Source organism: Equus asinus, chromosome 22 (genome assembly GCF_041296235.1).
Source record: "Equus asinus isolate D_3611 breed Donkey chromosome 22, EquAss-T2T_v2, whole genome shotgun sequence".
In the NCBI taxonomy this organism is placed as follows: Eukaryota; Metazoa; Chordata; class Mammalia; order Perissodactyla; family Equidae; genus Equus; species Equus asinus.
This window is the reverse complement of record NC_091811.1, coordinates 24,976,531-24,996,813: the sequence shown is the minus strand read 5'-3', so window position 1 is coordinate 24,996,813 and position 20,283 is coordinate 24,976,531. Positions and strand designations below refer to the sequence as shown.

General features: G+C 41.7%; 1 protein-coding gene across 2 annotated transcripts in view; it reads right to left on the bottom strand.

Annotated features, from left to right (window-relative positions):
* The window catches only part of FAM234B (family with sequence similarity 234 member B), a 33,457-nt gene extending 25,291 nt beyond the window's left edge, over nucleotides 1-8,166 (bottom strand). For both annotated transcript variants that reach the window (XM_014834212.3, XM_070495239.1), the window contains exon 1: nucleotides 8,014-8,166. In XM_014834212.3, coding sequence (XP_014689698.3) covers nucleotides 8,014-8,050 — 37 coding nt within the window. In that variant the 5' untranslated portion in view covers nucleotides 8,051-8,166. The remainder of the gene's footprint in view (nucleotides 1-8,013) is intronic.
* Nucleotides 8,167-20,283: the final 12,117 nt, after the last annotated feature.

Sequence of the window (20,283 nt, the reverse complement as noted above, 5' to 3'; positions counted from 1 at the left end):
CTACTTTACACATGGGATCCCTACCACAGCATGGCTTTTGCCAAGTGGTGCCATGTCTGCAGCCAGGATCTGAACCGGCGAACCCGGGGCTGCCAAGAAGCAGAATGTGCGACCTTAACTGCTGCACCACCGGGCCGGCCCCAAGGACTTGATTTTTAAAGGCATAAATTGTAAGAAATAAACCAATTATTAGCAATTTAATTCAGAATAGTACTTCAAGGACATGCCACAGAGTCAGTACAGATTCAAGATAACCTCTAATTTATAGACCTACTTCATGAACCAAATTATTTTATTAATTAGGGCATATCATTTCCTACCCATCCCAGGTAACTTTATTTATAATAATTTGCAAACAGAACCATAGGTGGTTGTAATAAAATTAACTCTAATACTTTTCAAAGTGTTTTTTTTAACTAAAAGAATACATCTGACAGGATAAAAACAAATGTGCTATATACATACAATGGAATATCATTCAGCCTTAAAGAGTAAGGAAATTCTGACACCCATTACAACACAGATGAATCCTGAGTACATTATGCTAAGTGAAATAAGCCAGTCACAAAAGACAGACACTGTATGACTCTGCTTATCTGTAGTCAAATTCATAGAAACAGAAAGTAGAATGGTGGTTTCCAGGCCCTGGGGTAGAGGTCAATGGGGAGTTGTTATTTAAGGTATATAAAGTTTCAGCTTTGCAAGATGAATGAATTCTGGAGATGAGTTGCACAACGGTGTGAATATAATTAACAATACCGAACCGTACAGTCAAAAATGTTTAAGATAGTAAATTTTGTTATCCGTACTTTATCACAATTTTAAAAATTTTAAAAACAAATACACCTGACAAAGAGGAAAACACATACCCAGCAGCCCCAAACCTCAGGGTCGGAAGAGATTTTGAGGATCACATAATCCGCCCCCACCCCTATTTCAAACTCGCAACTCCTTACAAACACCCACCAAGCAGTCACTCAGCATACACGTGCACATAGGCAGCAAGAGGGAATTCACTGCCCTGCAGTCTAGGAAACTGTTCCTTACACTGTTTCAAGGATCTATTTCCAGGCACTTGCCAATTACCTGCCCTAGTTTTAATTTCTGGGACCCCTCTCCCAGATGCAAGTCCTTCAAACACTCGAAGACACCAATCATAAGAAACATATGGTGTTTAAGAGCTCAAGTCTTCACAATAATGCAAAACAAAGTCAAATTCTGGCTCTCTTACTAACTGTGTGATCTCAATTAAGTGTCTTAACTTTAGTAAGCCTCAATTTCCCCGTTTACAAAGTGAGATGATTATTGTTCCTACCTCATATGATTGTTAGGAGGATTAAATAAGATAACATACAAGTGCTCCTTAGTGCCTGGCTTATAGTCACTCTCAATGAATTTCAGCTTCCATTATTATTGTTGGAGTTCTATCTCCCAGCTGCCCTCATCCAGTCTTCTCATCTCCAGGTGAAATATCTCCACCTCTTCAACCCATTACTTGAAGAAGTGTTGTTTCAGGCACCCTCCACTCTCCTCTGGACACATTGTAACACATCTATGCTTTTTAAAGTATGGTTGCCAGAAGTAGATACAATGCCTGGGGCGCAGTCTGACCAGGGCAAGTGAGGGAGAGCTGTGTCCTCCCTACTCCGGAGAGTACACTACAATTCAATCACTGTAACCTAAGATAGTCCCAGCTTTCCTGGCAGTCACATAACACAACTGATTCAACTAAAACTTCCAAGCGCTGTCTACACTTAAGCCTTCCTATAATTGTACAGTTGGATTTTTAGCATCAAGTGAAAAAATCAACAATTACTAAATTCAATCTTGCTAGTCAATTTCCACCTTGCAACACACAGATCAGCCTAAAACAGGACCTTTGCGAAAGTGAAATCATTTCCAAAATACTGGCTAACAAAACAGCTCAAAGGAAATGCATTTTTATTGTACCAAAGACTATCACAGGCAGGAAGAAAACTGGCTGCATATGCTACAGAAAATTATAAAATCTTTAATAAACCTATAAAAATAATTTGAGAGCATTCTTTAAAAAATAAAGCTGCTGTTAAATTAGTCCTTTAAAAAGATTAGACGCTTCTACATCATGATGGCAAAGGAAGGTATTTCTGTCAGTCCCCTCCCTAAAACCGAGAGGAGGGGATTAAAATAGAAAAAAATAGAAAACAGCCACATTCCCAAACTACAATTTATGAAAAACTGTTGCCAAGTGCAGTGAAACTGGTATCCAACTGACAAAGCACAGGAAGAATAGACACATATATCTCAGGTCTCCAGCAACAGCAGAGTTCACAGAAGTAACAATGACGACGACAACGATGATGACAATGATGATAACTGGAAATTCACTGAGCGCCTACCATTCCAGGCACTGGTTCAAGTACTTACATGTATTAATTCATTTAATCCTCACAACCCTAGGAGGTAGGTATTATTATTATCCCCCTTTTATCAACAAGAAAATTTTTCGAAAATATAGAGAGGTAAGTGCCCTAAGATCACAGAACTAGAAATAAGAGCCAGGATCCAAACTCAGGCAATTGAATTACAGAGTCCACCGTTCTAACCACTAAGTTATACTACCACGTTTGTTCCACAGATATATAGCTAAACCAGTAACCTCTTGCTTGGAAAGTCAAAATGTGGGGTCCCAGAAGCACCAATGAGCCCCATTCAACACCAGAGAGTCAAAGTGAGGTTAAGACTGAGTGAGAAAAAGCATGAGCCTCTCTCTTTACAAGAAGTGAGCTAGGTGGTCAGCACAGTGGGCTAGAAAAGCAACTGGAAGCACAATTAGTTCTGAAGAGATGGATTTTTTTTTTTTTTTTGACAGCCTGGGTCCAATCAGGAGACAGAAACTAGATAGCATCGAGGACAGGTTTAATATAAACAAACATTAAACAATGATAGGAGAGTAAATAGATGGCAAGGGAACTCTACCAGGTAGCTAGGATAGATAGACTGCATCCAAGGAAGGAGAAACTTGGTATTTAAAGGGCCCAGGTCCACTTTCAGAGCTCAGGCAACAAAGGGGAAGGTGGAGCTCAGGGGTGATAAACTGAAAACCGTCACAAGAAACAAGGAGAAGTAAATGTTGTATCAGCACTCTCAGGCCCTGTGACACACCAGCAGCCCCACTAGCCAGGATAGAGACATCCACGAGGGAGAGCACTGGTGGGAAAGGGACCTGAGTTAACAGGTGGAGATGAAATTCCAGCTTCCAGCTGCCCTGGTGCACTCCCCGGGCCCCAGGCTCAGCCCATATCTGAGCCAACAGCTAGCTGTGAAACAACTGCCCATTTAAATATGATTAATAATCAAAAAGGAGCCATCACTAGAACTCATTCTGTAAGATACTAAACAGTTCTACATTCAAGAAAGAATTTACAGCAAAACATAGCAAACAAAATCAGCTCAAGAACAAGTGCTGGACAAACCATACCATGAAATGGAAGAAATAATGAACAGATACTTCCCGGTGAGATCCAAGAAATTAAAGAAAATAGGCTTCTCTGAAATAAGGGCTCAAAGAAAAAGCATAACCTTTCTAAGAAGGAATGACAATTCAATAGAGATGAAAAGTAAACAGACAGGGCTGATCCTCATCGGGACCAGCAAAAATAACAGACACGGCTGAAAACAGAGTCAGAGCCATAAACGGTGGACTGGAGAAAATCAAGCAAAATGAAACGGAAATAACAATGGCTGGCAGTTCTAAGCATTTACTATGTACTCTTCCAAGCCCTGGTAATGCCTCATCTTTGTACATCTTCATAACAGCTCTTTGAGGTAGACACATCGTTACCTCCATTTTAAAGATGAGGAGGGGACCGGCCCCGTGCTGCGTGGATAAGTTCCCATGCTCTGCTTTGGTGGCCCAGGGTTTCGCTGGTTTGGATCCTGGGTGCGGACATGGCACAGCTCGTCAGGCCATGCTGAGGTGGCGTCCCACATAGCACAACCAAAGGCACTCACAACTAGAATATACAATTATGTACTGGGGGGCTTTGGAGAGAAGAAGAAGAAGGAAAAAAAAAGGGAAAAAGAGTGGCAACAGATGTTAGCTCAGGTGCCAATCTTTAGGAAAAAAAATAAATAATAAATAAATAAATAAAGATGAGGAAACTTAAGTTTGGAAGTTTAAGTAACTGGCCCATAGTTAAACGGCAAGTAAGTAATACTGCAAGGATTCAAACCTAGGCAGCCTGGCTTCGAGGTCTGAACTGACTAGCTATGTGCCTCCTCTGGAAAAGATCAAGGCTTTATTTAAAAAGAATGAAAAGAAAGGGACAGATAGCACAAAGGTGACCCAATATACGCATAACTGAAGAAGAAAACAGAAAAGAAAATGGAACCAAAAACAATATTTAAAAGATACATCCAAAAAGTTCCTGCAATAAAGCAAGACCTAAAACTGTAGAATAAAGGGTACACTGAGTCCCAAGAAAAACTGATGCATCGTAATCACTATTGAAACATGTCCTAGTAAAGGCACCGAACTTCAAAAACAGAGAAAGAATCCTATGAGCAGCCCAGCTAAGGGAAAAAGAATTGAGACACTAATGATAGGAACAAATATCAGGCTGACTTCTCCACAGTTACATACATTACAAAACATAGTGCGGCAATGTGTAAAACGTCCTCTGAGAAAGAACACAGGGTACAAAGTTTAAGACCTCTGACCCAGACAGGACATCTTTGAAGTATAAAGGCAAGCATGCGAGAACTCAGAGACTACCAGGCTCTCGAGTCTTTCCTTAAAAGATCATAGAAGAGTAGGGCCAGTTCTTGACCTAACTCTTGAGAAGGATATTTACTGTTAGCTGATTAATGTATAGTTTTTCAGATAGTGCAAAGACAAACTTCAGCTTAATTATTACGGACTGAAAGTTTTGATGAGAGAACTCCTAAGTCAACAATTTTTCAATCTATTTACAGAAGACAGCAAGAGAGAGTGACGTATAGAGTACAGTGACTGGCCTGAAGTTATACTTGAGCTGAGGAGCTGGAAACATTCACACTTCACAGCTCACTTCTCTGATTTCAACCACCACTCAGATTTTTTAGTCAATGAAAGGCTCTCAAGAATAAAAGAGAGGACAGCGATTTCATAATACATCTATATAAATGAGCTTTCCATGGCTATCACTTTTCCGCTTGGGAAGACCAAAGATGCTGGTTAAATAGTATTCCCAAAATGATATAGAAGAAAACATAAATAGGCAAGAGATGCAAGTGTGCCATCCTCGAATGTCTTCAGGGAAATATACTATGATATACTATTCTATAACAGTATTATACTATACACAGACTATACCATACACTTTACCACAACTAAAGGTAAAGATTTCACATCATGGATTAGTTGATCCAAGTTACACATAATAAAACAAACCATTATAATAATACTGTGCTCTGATATTCCCTTCAGTGTTTGACCTTCAAACTTTAAAAGAGACTAAAAAAATATATACTTAAGAGATAAGCTGTCCCACAGGCTGCTTTATGAATGTTACATTGTCCTTCTGTTACTAATTAACCTCATTCTATGCATGTGAGCCAAACATCTTTCTATCCTGGGCTTCTGGAAGGCTCTAAGGCTGAAATACATTCCCAGCACCTGTTCTTTCTTCATGAGGCTGACAACATCTGTCATCAGCCCGGTTACCTCAGGCCTCCCTTCAGGTATCACATTCACAAATGATCACGGTGCTAATGATGATAATAACAACAGCTAACACTGAATAATTACCGAGTCAAAGGTTAACAAACCTCTCACGCACATCCATCTCTCCCACTATGCCAAATAACCCTATGAGGTAAACACATAGAAGAGTGAGTGGCACAGAGTGAATGTTCCATAAAAACATTATTATTACACATGAAGAAACTAAAGCTGAATGAGATGAAGTAACTCATCTGGTAAAGAATGCATTTGAACCCAAGCCTGTCTCAGGCTCTTAGTCACCATTCTAGTCTGCTTCCTTACACATAAAAATAGTGAGGATGTCACTGTGGTGATCATTTCTCAATATACACAAATGTCAAATCATTATGTTGTACCCCTGAAACTAATATACTGTAATATTATATGTCAATTATACCTTAATTTGAAAAAAAACCAGTGAGGATTAACTAAGGTAACAACACAGTAGCCAAACAGGACAGCAGCCTCACAGTCCCAATGACAAGATATCTAAAAAGAGCTATGAGAAAGCAACAACTTCTCCCTAATAGAAAAGCTAAAAATTTTATTTGGGGTGGAGGAGAGAAAGGGCAAGAGGGAGACAAGGAAAAAAAACAACCACATTACATAAAAGAACATATGGTTGTCTGTCCTATCTGGGCCAAAAACAGTATCACACACACCTGACTGCTCAGGGCCAAGCTGCTGTCCTCACACAGGCCCCAGGCCCAGACTGTGCTTTCCCTACCCTGTCTGTCAGCCCACGTCACTGCAACTGAATACTCCAGAGAGTAAGAACACACAGCCTCAGGATCTGACAATGCAAACGAGCTCAAGAGTTTCAAAAGCAAGATTTTCCTGCATTCCCATCCTCAGAGAATACCAATTCCGTATGCTGAAAAAAAAAACTGGGAATCTAAAAGAAATAAAGAAATAAAGCTAAACATGATCATCCTACTTAGAATACACTGGACTACACTCTTCCAAGTTAATTAATCCTCAGGTAAAGGGACATGTCCCACATTTCATTGCAAGTTACATACACATTCCAAGATAGATATTATCAATGTTCCTTCCAATGTTCTCATGAGCGCATGTGAAAAAAAAATGTCTGAGGTCATGAAGTCTGGGGACAGAAATGCAAATTCATATCAAATTCATATCCAACCCAGTGTCATCCATGGCACAATACAGCACCCTGGACGCTCCTTGAGAACAAGGACGCTGCGATCTCGGCAGCCTTATACTGGACCTCCACCAGACACCCAACGAGCCCTTTCTAACATGTCAGTGAAAGGAACTGCTTTTCCCACTGACATCTTAAGTTATCAGCAAACAAGTGTTTATAGTTTAATGTTTAAAATTTATTTAGGTAGAACCATAACATTTTTTAAAGCCATAATGTTTAAAATTTATTTGGGCAGAATACATATACTTTTATTAAAATAGCAAGTTTCTAGCAGCACAGTCCCATTCCGGAGGTTTAAGAGAAAGGGAAAAAAAAAAAAACTTGGAGCTGCTGCCCAAAGTCCTGAATTAGCTCTGGAAGCTGTCATCACCACCAGTGCCTCCTTAAAGAATATTCCGTCCAGTATCTGCAACATGCGGTGCCAAATCATTTCTCTCCTAAGTGCTTAGCCTCGACAGCCAGAGGCTGACCAAGTGGAATCAAAAGCCCAGGATGTAGAGTCAAAAGACCCTCTGCGTTCAAGTCCAGGCTTTTCCAATTGGACAAGTCAATTAGCCAAATAACTCTCATTTTCCTCTTCTGCAAACTAGAAGGAGAAGTCCCTGTCCCACCTACCTCATGGCTGCGTCAATGTAGTTATTAAGTGCAGAGGCTACTCCCGAGGGTCTCTTGTCGCCCTGCCGCTCCCTGCCCCCGCCCAGGTCCAGCCCAAGACAGCGGGAGCTGGACACCCTGCGGTACATCCTTCGCGGCGCTCGGGAAAGGATGCTCCCTTCACCAGCCCACCCCTTGGGACGGCGGCGACGCGCGCTCTGACAGTCGCCGGCGCCAGCGCGCCCACCAGCTCCCGGTCACCTGCCCCGCGCGCCTCCAGCGGCCCCTAGCCCCGAGTCTCCCAGGCTCGCCCCACGCCCGCGACCCGCCACTCGCCGGGCGCCCCTCTCGCCCCCTGGTGGCGCATGGACCCTAGCCCGCGGGGGCTGCATCGCGTCGCCTCCGCGCCTCTGCAGCTCCGCCCAGGTTGGAGCCAGGCCCCAACCGGCTTCGCCCCCAGAGCCTGGCCTCCCTGTCTCCCCAGGCCCAGCGCGGGCCGGGTGGTCGCGAGGCTGCGCCTCCTTACCCGGGAGCTTAAGCGCTCTGGACAGCACGGTCGCCATGGCTGAGGCCCCAGTGCGCGTGCGCGCGCCCGCGTCCTGCCGGGAAGTGTAGTTCGGCGCGGGTCGTGCGCGCGTCTGGGACCTGGAAAGGTGGGAGCCGCGCAGCCGAGGAGGGCCGGGAGGAGGCGCCGGGCTGCGGCATCCGCAGCCACGTGCCAGCGTCTGCAGCCTTTTCTCCCGCCCTCTCCGAGCCGGACCCCTTGCTTGGCTGGTAGCTTTGCCACTCTGAGTCTCGCTTTCCTCCTCAGTGAAATGGGGAAATAAAAACTGCCCCCTAGGCTTGCAGGGAGAAAGGAATGAGATGGATATTAACGGAGGCTCGGGTTGTGAAATGCGCTTGGGCTTTGGAGTCAAACAGACGGGATTTGAATCTTGCCTGCATCCTTTACTCATTGGGCCATCTTAGACAAGTCACTTGGTATGACTAAGCTTCAGCTTCATTTTTAAAATGGAGACTGTACTACCTATTTCGCAAGCTTACTGTGAGAATTTATGTTTCTTAGGCAAAGATGGAGGTTTCCTGGAGCACTAACACTCATCTCTTGTTACCAGTTCTTTCCAGGTGTCTGCTCAGCACCCTACCCCTCAGCTTCTTGCGTGAAGGGTCTAGGAAGCAAGAACTCACCTGCCTCTTCCCCACAGGCACCAAGAGATCAGCATTTTAGTTATGCTGAAGATGTTATTTATCTTAGAACTAGAACGGACCTTAGATGCCATCTAGTCCACCCTCGTTTTATTGAAAAGAAAACTGAGATCTAGAAAGGTGATGTGACAACTTAGTGTCAAACAAAAACTCTAAGATACCTCTCGCTAGGATGCCGCCTCATTCCCATGAGAACCCATCAATAGGACTATCTCGTGGGTGTAATCAGAGAGTCTCTAACAGCCATCCCCAACACCCTTTTCCCCACGAAAAAATGTGACCAATTCTGACAGAGCACAAATTCTGGAGCCAGGCCACATGAGGTCAAATCCCAGCTCCACCATTTCCTAGCCTCCAGATCTAGGACTAGTTACTTAATCTCTGTCTACCTCAGTTCCCTCATTTGCAAAATGGGGATGAAATAGGTCCAATTCCACAGAGTTGTCCTGAGAATTAAGTCCATACATTCAAAGTACTTAGAACAGTGCATGGCACCTGGTGTTTTATAAGTGTTAGCTCTTCTTTATATTAATAATTTATTAATTTTTGACAATTTAATCACTTAATAACAGATAAATTTTATAATATTTTGATGAGTTCGTAATTTATTTATTTATTCTTTCAGCATTCAACAATACCCAAAATTTCTACTGTTTGCCACTTCTCTGGAGGTATGGTTAAAAACCATACTGTACATCTATGTAGGTCATCTAGGAGGAAAAGCACTACAAGTCACAATAAGCCAGTAGTGGCGTGCCTGATATCAGATTAGCTAACTGGACACATTCCTGAGATATGAAAACCGAGAAAAATAAGCTTTAAGGCGAGCAGGATGTAGGACATGTCTGTTTTTGCTGCAGAAGAACTGGAACTTGCATTTCTAGGAGAGGGTGCAGGTGGACCGGAAGAGTCAGGTTACACAGGATAGGGAAAAAGGAGAAAATATGTCCACTTTTCTTAGTGAAAGGGTATATTCTAGGAGAGTCCCTTCTTATGTGATTGTAAAATCACAGAAGAAGTAAAATAAAATTGTACGGTTTAAAGTTTGATTAAAACTTTGCTCCAGACTGTGTAGTCATCCAGAATACCTGTGTGTGTACACAGGGTTATGTGTATGCATATAAACGTCTGTGAGTGCATACACATCCCATAGATGTGGCATCTGCAGCTCTCAGCTCTCCGTGCCTAATCTTTATGGCGTTCCCACTCTCCCCATAGTCCCCCCAGTTTCGCCCAGACAATTTTCAGGAGGAAGCAGCTGCCGAGGAATCCCCGCCTCCCAGCTCCCTGGGTTTCTTCCTCTTTGTCTTCCTTGCCGCCTCTGGAAATCTCTCCCATCCTTCTACATTTTTTTCCCATTTTACCACAGGAACCACAGCTTAGAACAGTGTCTCTCAAATTTAACATCTTTTCTTCCAATTAAAGGAGAAATTTCAAAGCAGCCACCAAATGAATAGGGAACTTTGCCCTTTAGATGAAGAAAATCTGCAGATTCCTCTCTAGTTACCTGGTGGAATGCAAGTGGCTTCACTGCCCGAACACCTACTGAGATCACTGTGGGAAAAGCAAATGCCCGGGGCTTCCTGGCTTCCCAGCTTGGCTTGCCTCCCTGAGAAGTGAGACAAGGGTGGCTGGGGAGGGACGCCTGTGGACAGTCTAACCTGCCTGACTGCTATAAAGAGAAGAAATTCTGTTTACGAAAATCACAGCTGAAACCAGAAGAGCCCCTTCTATTCTTCCTACATTGATCTGCAGTGGGAGTATTCTTCCCCACCCTTCCCTCGTTCCAGAACCTTATAGAGGGATCCCATATTCGCTGGTTCTTACCACCATTGTGATATCTCAAGTATTGCTTAAAATCTCTAAGCGTCCCACATGGGCTCATGATCAAGTCTGGTCATTTAATACTTACCATTCCCTGGACACCGTGGCCACTTCTGCTGTTCCTGACCCTGCTACTAGCTTTCACCGCTTCCTCTTGGAACAAGTACCACTGTGTCCACCAGCAGCTGCCACCTCCCCCTCTTGGTACCACTGAGACTGAGAGGCCTCGTGGCCATTTCTGCCTCCTTTCAAAACTTGTGACTTCTTCCTATATCTCCCACTAGTCAATGCCACTTCATATTTTAGTGCTGTTAAAATGTCAAAGCTGTTCAGAGAATGGCGACTAGAAAAGACTGCCTCTCCCTTCTCTTTATGTTACTCTTTATTAGAAAAATACCAACACAATGCTGCCTATTCTTCAAGGTCAGATGCAGTATTTTCATTAAACAGAGCTTTCCATTTTTACTTAGTAAGTCAATCAGAGCAAAGTTATTGCTATAACAATTTCACAATTTCAGTGGTTTTAGAGAATAAGAGTTCATATCTGCTTGTGTCACAGTCAAGGTGAGGACAGAGACAGGCAGCACTGGGGCTCTATTCCTCCCAGTCATTCAGGACCCAGGCTCCTGCCGTCCAGGCTTCTTCATCCTTAGGGCCTTGGAGTCCTCCACTGGGTTATTTGCATCTCCTGATCATGCAGGATGTTTTACGGGCCAAGCCTGGAGGTGGTATCTGTGACTTCTGCCCACATAGATTTGGCCAGAACTCAGACACAGAGTGTGTATGCCAGGAAGGTATGTGCCAGGAAGAAAAGGAAACAGTTTGGGAGCATCTAGCCAGTCTCTGCTATACTAGTCACCCTACATTTATGGGACATAGAGCTGAGTTCTTGGTGGTGGGAGGGGGTTCCAGCACTGGTCTTAGAATTGCCTTTCTCCTCTAGAGACTAAAGCTTTGTTCCTGAATTAAGCTTGATGTCCTGAGTTAGAACCTGTCACCATGTGTAAGGTAAAGCTCTCCTTGGAGGGTCCTCAGCCCTTCCACAGATTTCTGGAGCCATTCCTACATCTGTCAGTGGGGCATGGACAAGCTGCACTCACTGGCAGACCCGTCTCAGGCTCAGAGTAGTACCCTCTGCTACCCTGGTGCCAAAGAGATAGAATCAGGAAGCAATAATAAGTGTGAGATCAAAAGAGCAAAAAGAAAGTACTGTAGCAAATAGCAACAAGAGCAGGGAGATTGAGAAAAGCAGAAGTACTCCTCAAAGATTATTTTGGAGTTAGACGCAAATGTCAAGGATCCCATGAAATCGGCCTTGCATTTGAATCAGGAAGATGGAAAAGGGCTTTTACAAGTGGCATACTCACTTCTCCTTACAGAAAACTTGACTCTCTGGCCAGGAGTTGCATAGCTTATCAGGAAGACAAACAGGTTTGTGTTCCCAGAGCGTCCTTTAATAAAGCATAAGGACTCATCCAGTTTAGATTATGGAACTTTCTTGAGTCTAGACTGTAAAATGCTTTCTGGGCCCTGAGATTTAAACAAAGGCTTCTTCTTAACAAGTCTCTGGCTGGAACATGTGTTTAAGAATGAGAGTGTAATTAAGGACAGACCCACCCAGGACAACGCAGCTCTCCTTCCTCCAGGCTCTCATCATAGCTTGTTTGTGTGTCTACGAAAGCAGTTGTGGTTGTAATGGGCATGGCCATAGCTACCACCTTCACTCACAAGAGAAGACACTGTTTTGGACCCTAGCCAACCTTAATCCAAAATTCGACCCTTCACCAACTTCCAAAAACAATCCAGTGAACCAAGCATATTGTGACTTGTGTAGTTTTCCTGAAGATTCAAGGGGTTGGGGGGAGGGGTCACAGGGCATACAGCATTTCACCAAAAAAATCTGTTGGACACGTCTCTTCTCCCAGCTCTCTGCTCTTGGCTCCATCACTGCATCTTACTCCACCAGGACCCTCTTGGGTCTCTCTCACTTTTAAGCTTTCTCCTCTTCCTTTTCTTTCCTCCTTCTGTTGTTAGCCTCAATGTGAGGCTGGAATCTCACCTCCATCCTACAGTGGGCAGAATCTTTTCATTGAAGCTGTCACTTCATACAATGGAATTCTCACAGAATGTTCTCCATACTGTCCTTCCAATACTGTCCTGTTTAATTCTCACAATAGTCCTATGAAATAGGTATTACTACCCCAATCTTACAACGAGGGTATATAAACTAGATAGATAAAGCCACTTGCCTCAAGTCACACAGTTCCTACGTGCTTGAAGGAGGAATGCAGGTTTGTCTGTTTTTTTAATCACAAGCAAGGACATCAAATACATGGTACGTGTGCTACAGTTTGTCCTTTCTTCATCATGGCAACTGTCAGTCACCACACTCTTTCACGGTGAGCCTGCACTCAGCTTTAGAGTCCTCACCTCAGCTATCCAAGGTACCGCCACCTATCAGTTTGATTTGGCCTAAAAATTGAAGACTATTTGTAACCCCTGCCTCACTTATAGCATGGTAACCAGACTAAAAACCCCTTTAGGGCAGTACCTGATTCATGGAAGGTGTTCAGTGTTGAATGTAGCTGATATTTGGCCAACATGTGTTCTAATTGGCCAGGAGTCCTAGCGGATTAGTCAGAGTGCTCTGATTGGGCAGGACCTATGCAGAACTGATCTTTTAATATTTAGACTACACCCCTCATTGAGTCATTTTAGTTCTGCAGTTCTAGCTCACTGGTTAAGTCGTAAGTAATGTTCTAAAAGTCAATAAATTAGGGTACCACTGGTCATCTAACTGACATACTGGAACACTTCATTCTTCTGCCCTTCTTAGAGTATTTATCACAGATGGCTGTGTATTGTAATGATTTGAATATATGTCTAAATCTAAATGTTGAGTTCTTAAAGAGTAGAAGTGAGATTTCTGCATCTTTTTCAGCTCTATACAATGCAGAGCACATTGCCGCAGATGTTTATTGGATAAATGAGAATTCATGAATGAATGACTAGCACATTATGGGAGAAGATGAAATCAATTTAGAAAAATAGTTTTTAAAAAAAGGAGGGGGGACTTTTTATAATTAATAAAACTTTTCTTCTAAGTTCACATTCCTTGAGTCATGTCATCCAAATGCTCTCAAGTTCTTTCACTGCTGCTCTTCACACCCACGCCATGGTCCAAGCACCCAGCCTGCACAACGTCAGGAAACCCAGGCCCTCTGCATGTTTATCCCTTAACAGTGCTTACACACTCCGCACATGCCTCATGGCTGGCACTTCTCCCCTCCCCCTCCAGTTAGGTGGACTCAACTTTTCTGATAATTACCTCGGTCATCTCATCTCTGTATCTCCATAAGGAATCATAACACAGAATAAGAAACGTTGACCCTTGACATCAAGTGCCCTGCTCCTGGAGTCCACTGGCTATGTCCTTCTCAAGGGCCACTCCTAGGCAATTCTTTCTGCAGAGCTGGACATAAAATAGTGGACAAAGCCAGCAAGATCCTTGCCTTCGAAGGCCTTGCAGTCTAGTCGGGGAGTCGGACATTAAGCAAGTAGTAAATAATATATCATTATAAATTGTAATAAGCACTGTTCACTAATCTGTGTGATAAGAACATAGATTAGCTAGTGGGCGAGGAAGTGGCCCTGTGAGAAACCGATACTCAAGCTGAGACCTGAAGAATGGGTAGAAGTTGGCTGTGTAGAGAGTGAAGAACAGAGTGTGTGAAGGCCCAAGTCAGAAAAGACTTTGGTTCTATGGAGGAAACCAGTGTGCCTGGAGGATAGTTGCAAAGAGCTGGTGCTGAGAAGCAAGAGGTAGGCAGAAGCCAGATCATGCGGACACATGGAAGGCCATGATATTGAAGGACTTTAATCAAAAAGTGATGTGATCTAATTGGCTGCTATGTGGAGAATAAATTGGAGAAAAACAAGAGTGGAGACAGGGAGACCAGTTACAACAAAGAGGTCATGATGCGTTAGGTTGCTCATGCCTTGACTCTCAGACACAATGAATGCACAAATTCTGACTTTTCACCTGATTTCCTGTTCTGGCAAGAAAAAAAATACAGGTGCTGTTTATTTTCCTCTTATTATATGAACTACTAAACCTTACAGAACTTATATTTCTTCTCCTGTGAGCCTGACCATAGGCCTGTGCCCGGCCTGACGCATACCTGCCCCTCCAGCAGCCAGTCTCCCTGCAGCCAGAGCTCAGCATCTCATCAGAAGACTGGACCAAATCACACACAGACACTGAGGTTCCCTGGCTCTCTCCACCTTGAGCGATACCACTGGGCTATGTGGAAACTGCACCTTAAATGACAGCCCAACACACAATGTTTGGAAATGAACTCTTTCCCTCTATATTGGTCTGCGATGAGGGGAAGGTAAATGGCCATCTTATGAGGTATACTGAATAAAAGTAAGTTCTCCCTAACACACAATTATAGTAGATACTATCCATTATTCTCATTCCTATACAGTTAATACTTTCAGCTTTCCTTATTTGAAGTACACTGTTATAATGTAATTTTATGAATTACATTAAACCAAAAAATTATTTCTTAAAGATTTTTCATTATAATCTTGCCTCTAAAGTAATCTAATAAAACCTGATCACCCTTTACTTCTGGCTGGATTTCTGGGTTTGGCAACGAGCTGGGTTCATCAGCCTGGGGTTAAACATGACACAGTACTTGATGTGATTCTTAATTCGTATCTAGGGTGTTATTTGAGGTTTTGAGAGGAGCAATCACAATGGCAGAGCTGAAAGGATGTAATAGCCACAAACCATGCAAAGGTTGTCAGACAAATAAATCTACTCTCCCTTTGCCACTAAATATCTTCATTCATTATTTTTTCTTTTATTTTGTTTTCCTTCCGAGAGCTTGTCCTTAAAGAACTAAAGTCTCTAGGACATTTTTCCAGAAATTAGGTATAAAGTTGCTTTTTACTTATACAGTTCAGAAAATCTCACTCATTTCTTCTTTTTTCTTTCTTACCATGAATATTCTCCTTTTATATGTTAGTCTTCAAGACTTAGAAATTTTATTCTTTCATCTGAGTAGTTACTTTTTATTCTCTGCCCCAGTCTTTTCTTTAAAATTATTTTATTGAGGACACATTGGCTTATAACATTGTGTAAATTTCAGGTGTACATTCTTATTTTTCAGTTTCTATATAGACTGTATCGTGCTCACCACCAATAGTCTAGTTTTTTGCATTGCCATACATATGTGCCCCTTTACCTCTTTGCCCTCCCCTGACCTCCTCCTCCTCTGGTAACCACTAATCTGTTCTCCTTATGCACGTGTTTATCTTCCTCATATGAAGGAAATCATACAGTGTTTGTCTTTCTCTGCCAAGCTTATTTCACTTAGCATAATGCCCTCAAGGTCCATCTAGGCTGTCACAAACGGCACTATTGTATATTTTTTTATGGCTGAATAGTATTCTATTGTATATATATATATACCACATCTTCTTGATCCATTCATCTGTTGATGGGCACTTGGGTTACTTCCACATCTTGGCTATTGTGAATAATGCTGCAATGAGCATAGGGGTGCATAAATCTCTCTGAATTGTTGATTTCATGTTCTTCAGATAAATACCTAGTAGTGGGAGAGCTGGGTCACATGGTATTTCTAGTTTTAATTTTTTGAAGAAATCTCCATACTGTTTTCTATAATGACTGCACCAGTCTGCATTCCCATCAGCAGCGTGTGGGTTCCCTTTTCTCCACATCCTCTCCAACATTTATTATTTTTTGTCTTGTTAATTATAGCCATTCAGATGGGTGTGAGATGAAATCTCATTGTAGTTTTGATTTGCATTCTCTAATAATTAGTGACGTTAAATGTCTTTTCATGTGCCTGTTGGCCATCTGTATGTCTTCATTGGAAAAATGTTCATATCCTCTGCCCATTTTTTGATTGGGTTGTTTTTTTGTTGTTAAGTTGTGTGAGTTCTTTATATATTTTGGAAACTAACCCCTGGTCAGATATATGATTTGAAATATTTTCTCCCACTTATGGGTTGTCTTTTCATTTTGTTCATAGTTTCCTTTGCCTTGCAGAAGCTTTTTAGTCTGATGTAGTCCCATTTGTTTATTTTTTCTTTTGTTTCCCTTGCCTGAATAGGCATGGTATTTGAAAAGATACTGCTAAGAATGATGTCATAGAGTGTACTCCCTACATTTCCTTCTAGAATTTTTATGGTTTCAGATCTTACCTTCAAGTCGTTAATCAAGTTTGAGTTAATTTTTATGTATGGTGTAAGAGAATGGTCTACTTTCATTCTTTTGCAGACAGCTGTCCAGTTTTCCCAACACCGTTTATTGAAGAGACTTTCCTTTCTCTACTGAAGGTTCTTGTCTCCTTTGTCAAAGATCAGCTGTCGCTAGATGTATGGTTTTATTTCTGGGCTTTAAATTCTGTTCCATTGATCTGTGTCCTTTTTTCTGCCAGTGCCATGCTGTTTTGATTATTATAGCTTTGTAGTATATTTTGAAGTCAGGGATCGTGATATCTCCAGCTTTGTTCTTTTTTCTCAGGATTGCTTTGGTTATTAAGGGTCTTTTGTTGTTCCACATAAATTTTAGCGTTCTTTGTTCTATATCTGTGAAGAATGTCGTTGGAATTCTGATTGGGATTGCATTGAATCTGTAGATTGCTTTGGGTAATATGGACATTTTAACTACGTTTATTCTTCCAATCCATGAACATGGAATATCTTTCCATTTCTTTTTGTCTTCTTCGATTTCTTTCAATAACGTCTTATAGTTTTCAGTATGTTGGTCTTTCACCTCCTTGGTTAAATTTTCTGCTAGATATTTTGTTCTTTTTGTTGCAATTGTAAATTGGATTGTATTTTTGACTTCTCTTTCTGTTAGTTCATTATTACTGTATAGAAGTACAACTGATTTCTATAAGTTGATTTTGTACCCTGCAACTTTGCTGCAGTTGATTATTTCTAATAGTTTTCTGGTGGATTCTTTAGGATTTTCTATATATAGAATCATGTCATCCACAAACAGCAAGAGTTTTACTTCTTCCTTTCCAATTTGGATGGCTATTATTTCTTTTTCTTGCCTAATTGCTTTGGCCACTACCTCCAGTCCTATGTTGAATAGGAGGGGTGACAGTGGGTGCCCTTGCCTTGTTCCTATTCTCAGAGAGATGGCTTTCAGTTTTTTACCATTAAGTATGATGCTGGCTGTGAGTTTGTCTTATATGGCCTTTATTATATTGAGGTACTTTCCTTCCATACCCATTTTATTGAGAGTTTTTATCATAAATGGATGTTGGATCTTGTTAAATGCTTTCTCTGCATCTATTGAGATAATTGTGTGATTTTTATTCCTCATTTTGTTAATGTGATGTGTCACATTGATTGACTTGCACGTGTTGAGCCATCCTATGTCCCTGGAATAAATCTCACTTGATCATGGTGTATGATCCTTTCAGTGTATTGTTGTATTCAATTTGCTAATATTTTGTTGAGGATTTTTGCATCCATGTTCATCAGTGATAACGACCTGTAATTTTCCTTTTTTGTGTAGTCTTTGTCTGGTTCTGGTATCAGGGTAATGTTGACCTTGTAGAATGAGGTAGGCAGCATTCCATCTTATTCAATATTTCAGAATAGTTTGAGAAGGATAGGTATTAAATCTTCTTTGAATGTTCAGTGGAATTCACCAGAGAAGCCATCTGGTCCTGGAATTTTGTTTTTTGGGAGGTTTTTGATTATTGTTTCAATCTCTTTACTTGTGATTGGTCTATTCAGATTTTCTATTTCTTCTTGATTCAGTTTTGGGAGGTTGTATGAGTCTAAGAATTTATCCGTTTATTCTAGGTTATCCAACTTGTTGGCATATAGCTTCTCATAGTATTCTCTTATAATCCTTTGTATTTTTGTGGTATCCATGGTAATTTCTCCTCTTTCATTTCTAATTTTATTTATTTGTCTTCTCTCTTTTTTCCTAATGAGTCTTGCTAAGAGTTTGCCAATTTTGTTTATCTTCTCAAAGAATCACCTCTTAATTTCATTTATCCTTTCTATTGTTTTTTTAGTCTCTATTTCATTTATTTCTGCTCTCATTTTTATTATTTCCTTCCTCCTACTGACTTTCTTGCCCTAGTCTTAAAGACCAAAGGTGGGTTAGAAATGAGATTTTGCATAAAGGTGTTGCCTCCTTTCTATCACAAATGTCTCATTTTCTTTCTTTTGCTGACTTAATAAAGAAAATCTGAGTTTTGTTCTTCACCTTTTTTGTAGGAAGAAATTTTGTATGAAGCTAATCTGTCCTCCACTTCCCCAGTCTTGAAGACTTGGTCTTATTTGAGGAGATGTTTTGTAATGGGTTTTTAACTTCCCTCCATCACTTTTTGGGGGAACACTTATTTCCCAGTCCGCAGATTTCTATATGGAGGGATTCCCACTACAGCATCATGGAAGCAGTGAGTTTTCTGACTGATGTATTCAGAAGAAGGAAGGAGGACATGCTTAGCAAAGCTTCTTTCCGTTTGGGACTCATTTATTCATTCCTCCTTTTTAAAATTATTCGTTCAACAAATATTTGAGTGACTGCTACCTTCCGGGACCTATTTTAGATGCTGTGGATGTAAGATCAAACAAAACAGACAAAAACCCTTCCCTTGTGGTGTATATGTTTGTGGGAGCAGTGGAGCCAGGCAGAGGAGAAGGTAGATAAGTAAATAAAATATATGCTATGTCACAAGGTGATAAACATTATGGAGGAAAATACAATAGGGAGGGGAAATGAAGTGTGGAAGTTGCTGATGATGTGTGTGTGGGGGCGGGGGTCCAATTTTAAATAGAATGCTTAGAGAAGCCCTCAGTAAAAGGATGACATTTGAACAAAGATTCATCAAGGCAGCCTGAATAGCAAGTGAAAAGCCTCTGAGGTAGAAGCACGCCTGGTCTGTTTGAGGACTAGCAAGAATGTGGCTGGAAAAGATGGTTCTAGGGAGAGACTAGCAAGAGATGAAGTCAGATATGGCCAGAGCAGAAATAGGTTATGTAGAATTTGTAGGCATAAGTAAAGACTTTGGCTTTTAGTCTATGTTAAATAGGAAACCTTTGAAAGTTTTTGGGCACAGAGTTGTATATTTGACTTGGATTTTGAAAGGATCCTTTTGGATAACTTTGCTGTTTTGAGACTACACCATGGGGTAGTAGAGGTGGTGAACAGCTTCGGCTACTCCAGGTGAGAATTGATGGTGGCTTAGATGAGGGTTGTGGCAGTGGAGCTGGGGAGAAGTCGTAAGATTCTTAATTTATTTTGAAGGTAGAGGCACAGGATTTGCTGATGAATTGGCTGTGAAGTGTGAGAGAAAGAGGAATCAAGGAGACTTTGAGGCTTTTGACCTGAGCAACTAGAAAACTAGAGAAGGGGAGACAGAGAGGAGCAGGCTAGCAAGGCAAGATCAAGGTTTGTCTGGGATGTGCTAAACTGGACATCCAATTGGGCATGTAAGTGGAAATGGTGATTAGGTGGTTGGATGTAAGAATCAGGAGGTCAGGGAGAAGTCCTAGGTGGAGACGTAAATTTGGGAGTCATGAGGATGTAGCCCATATCTGAATGAGATCACTAAAAGAGTGAGTGTGATAGGGGAGAGGAGGAGAGGGGACGGGAGATTGAGCGCTGCAGCATTTCAACACCCACAGTTCATGGAGGAGAGGAAGAACCAGCAGAGGAAACCAGTAGGAGTAGCTAGTGAGATCAAAGGCTAAC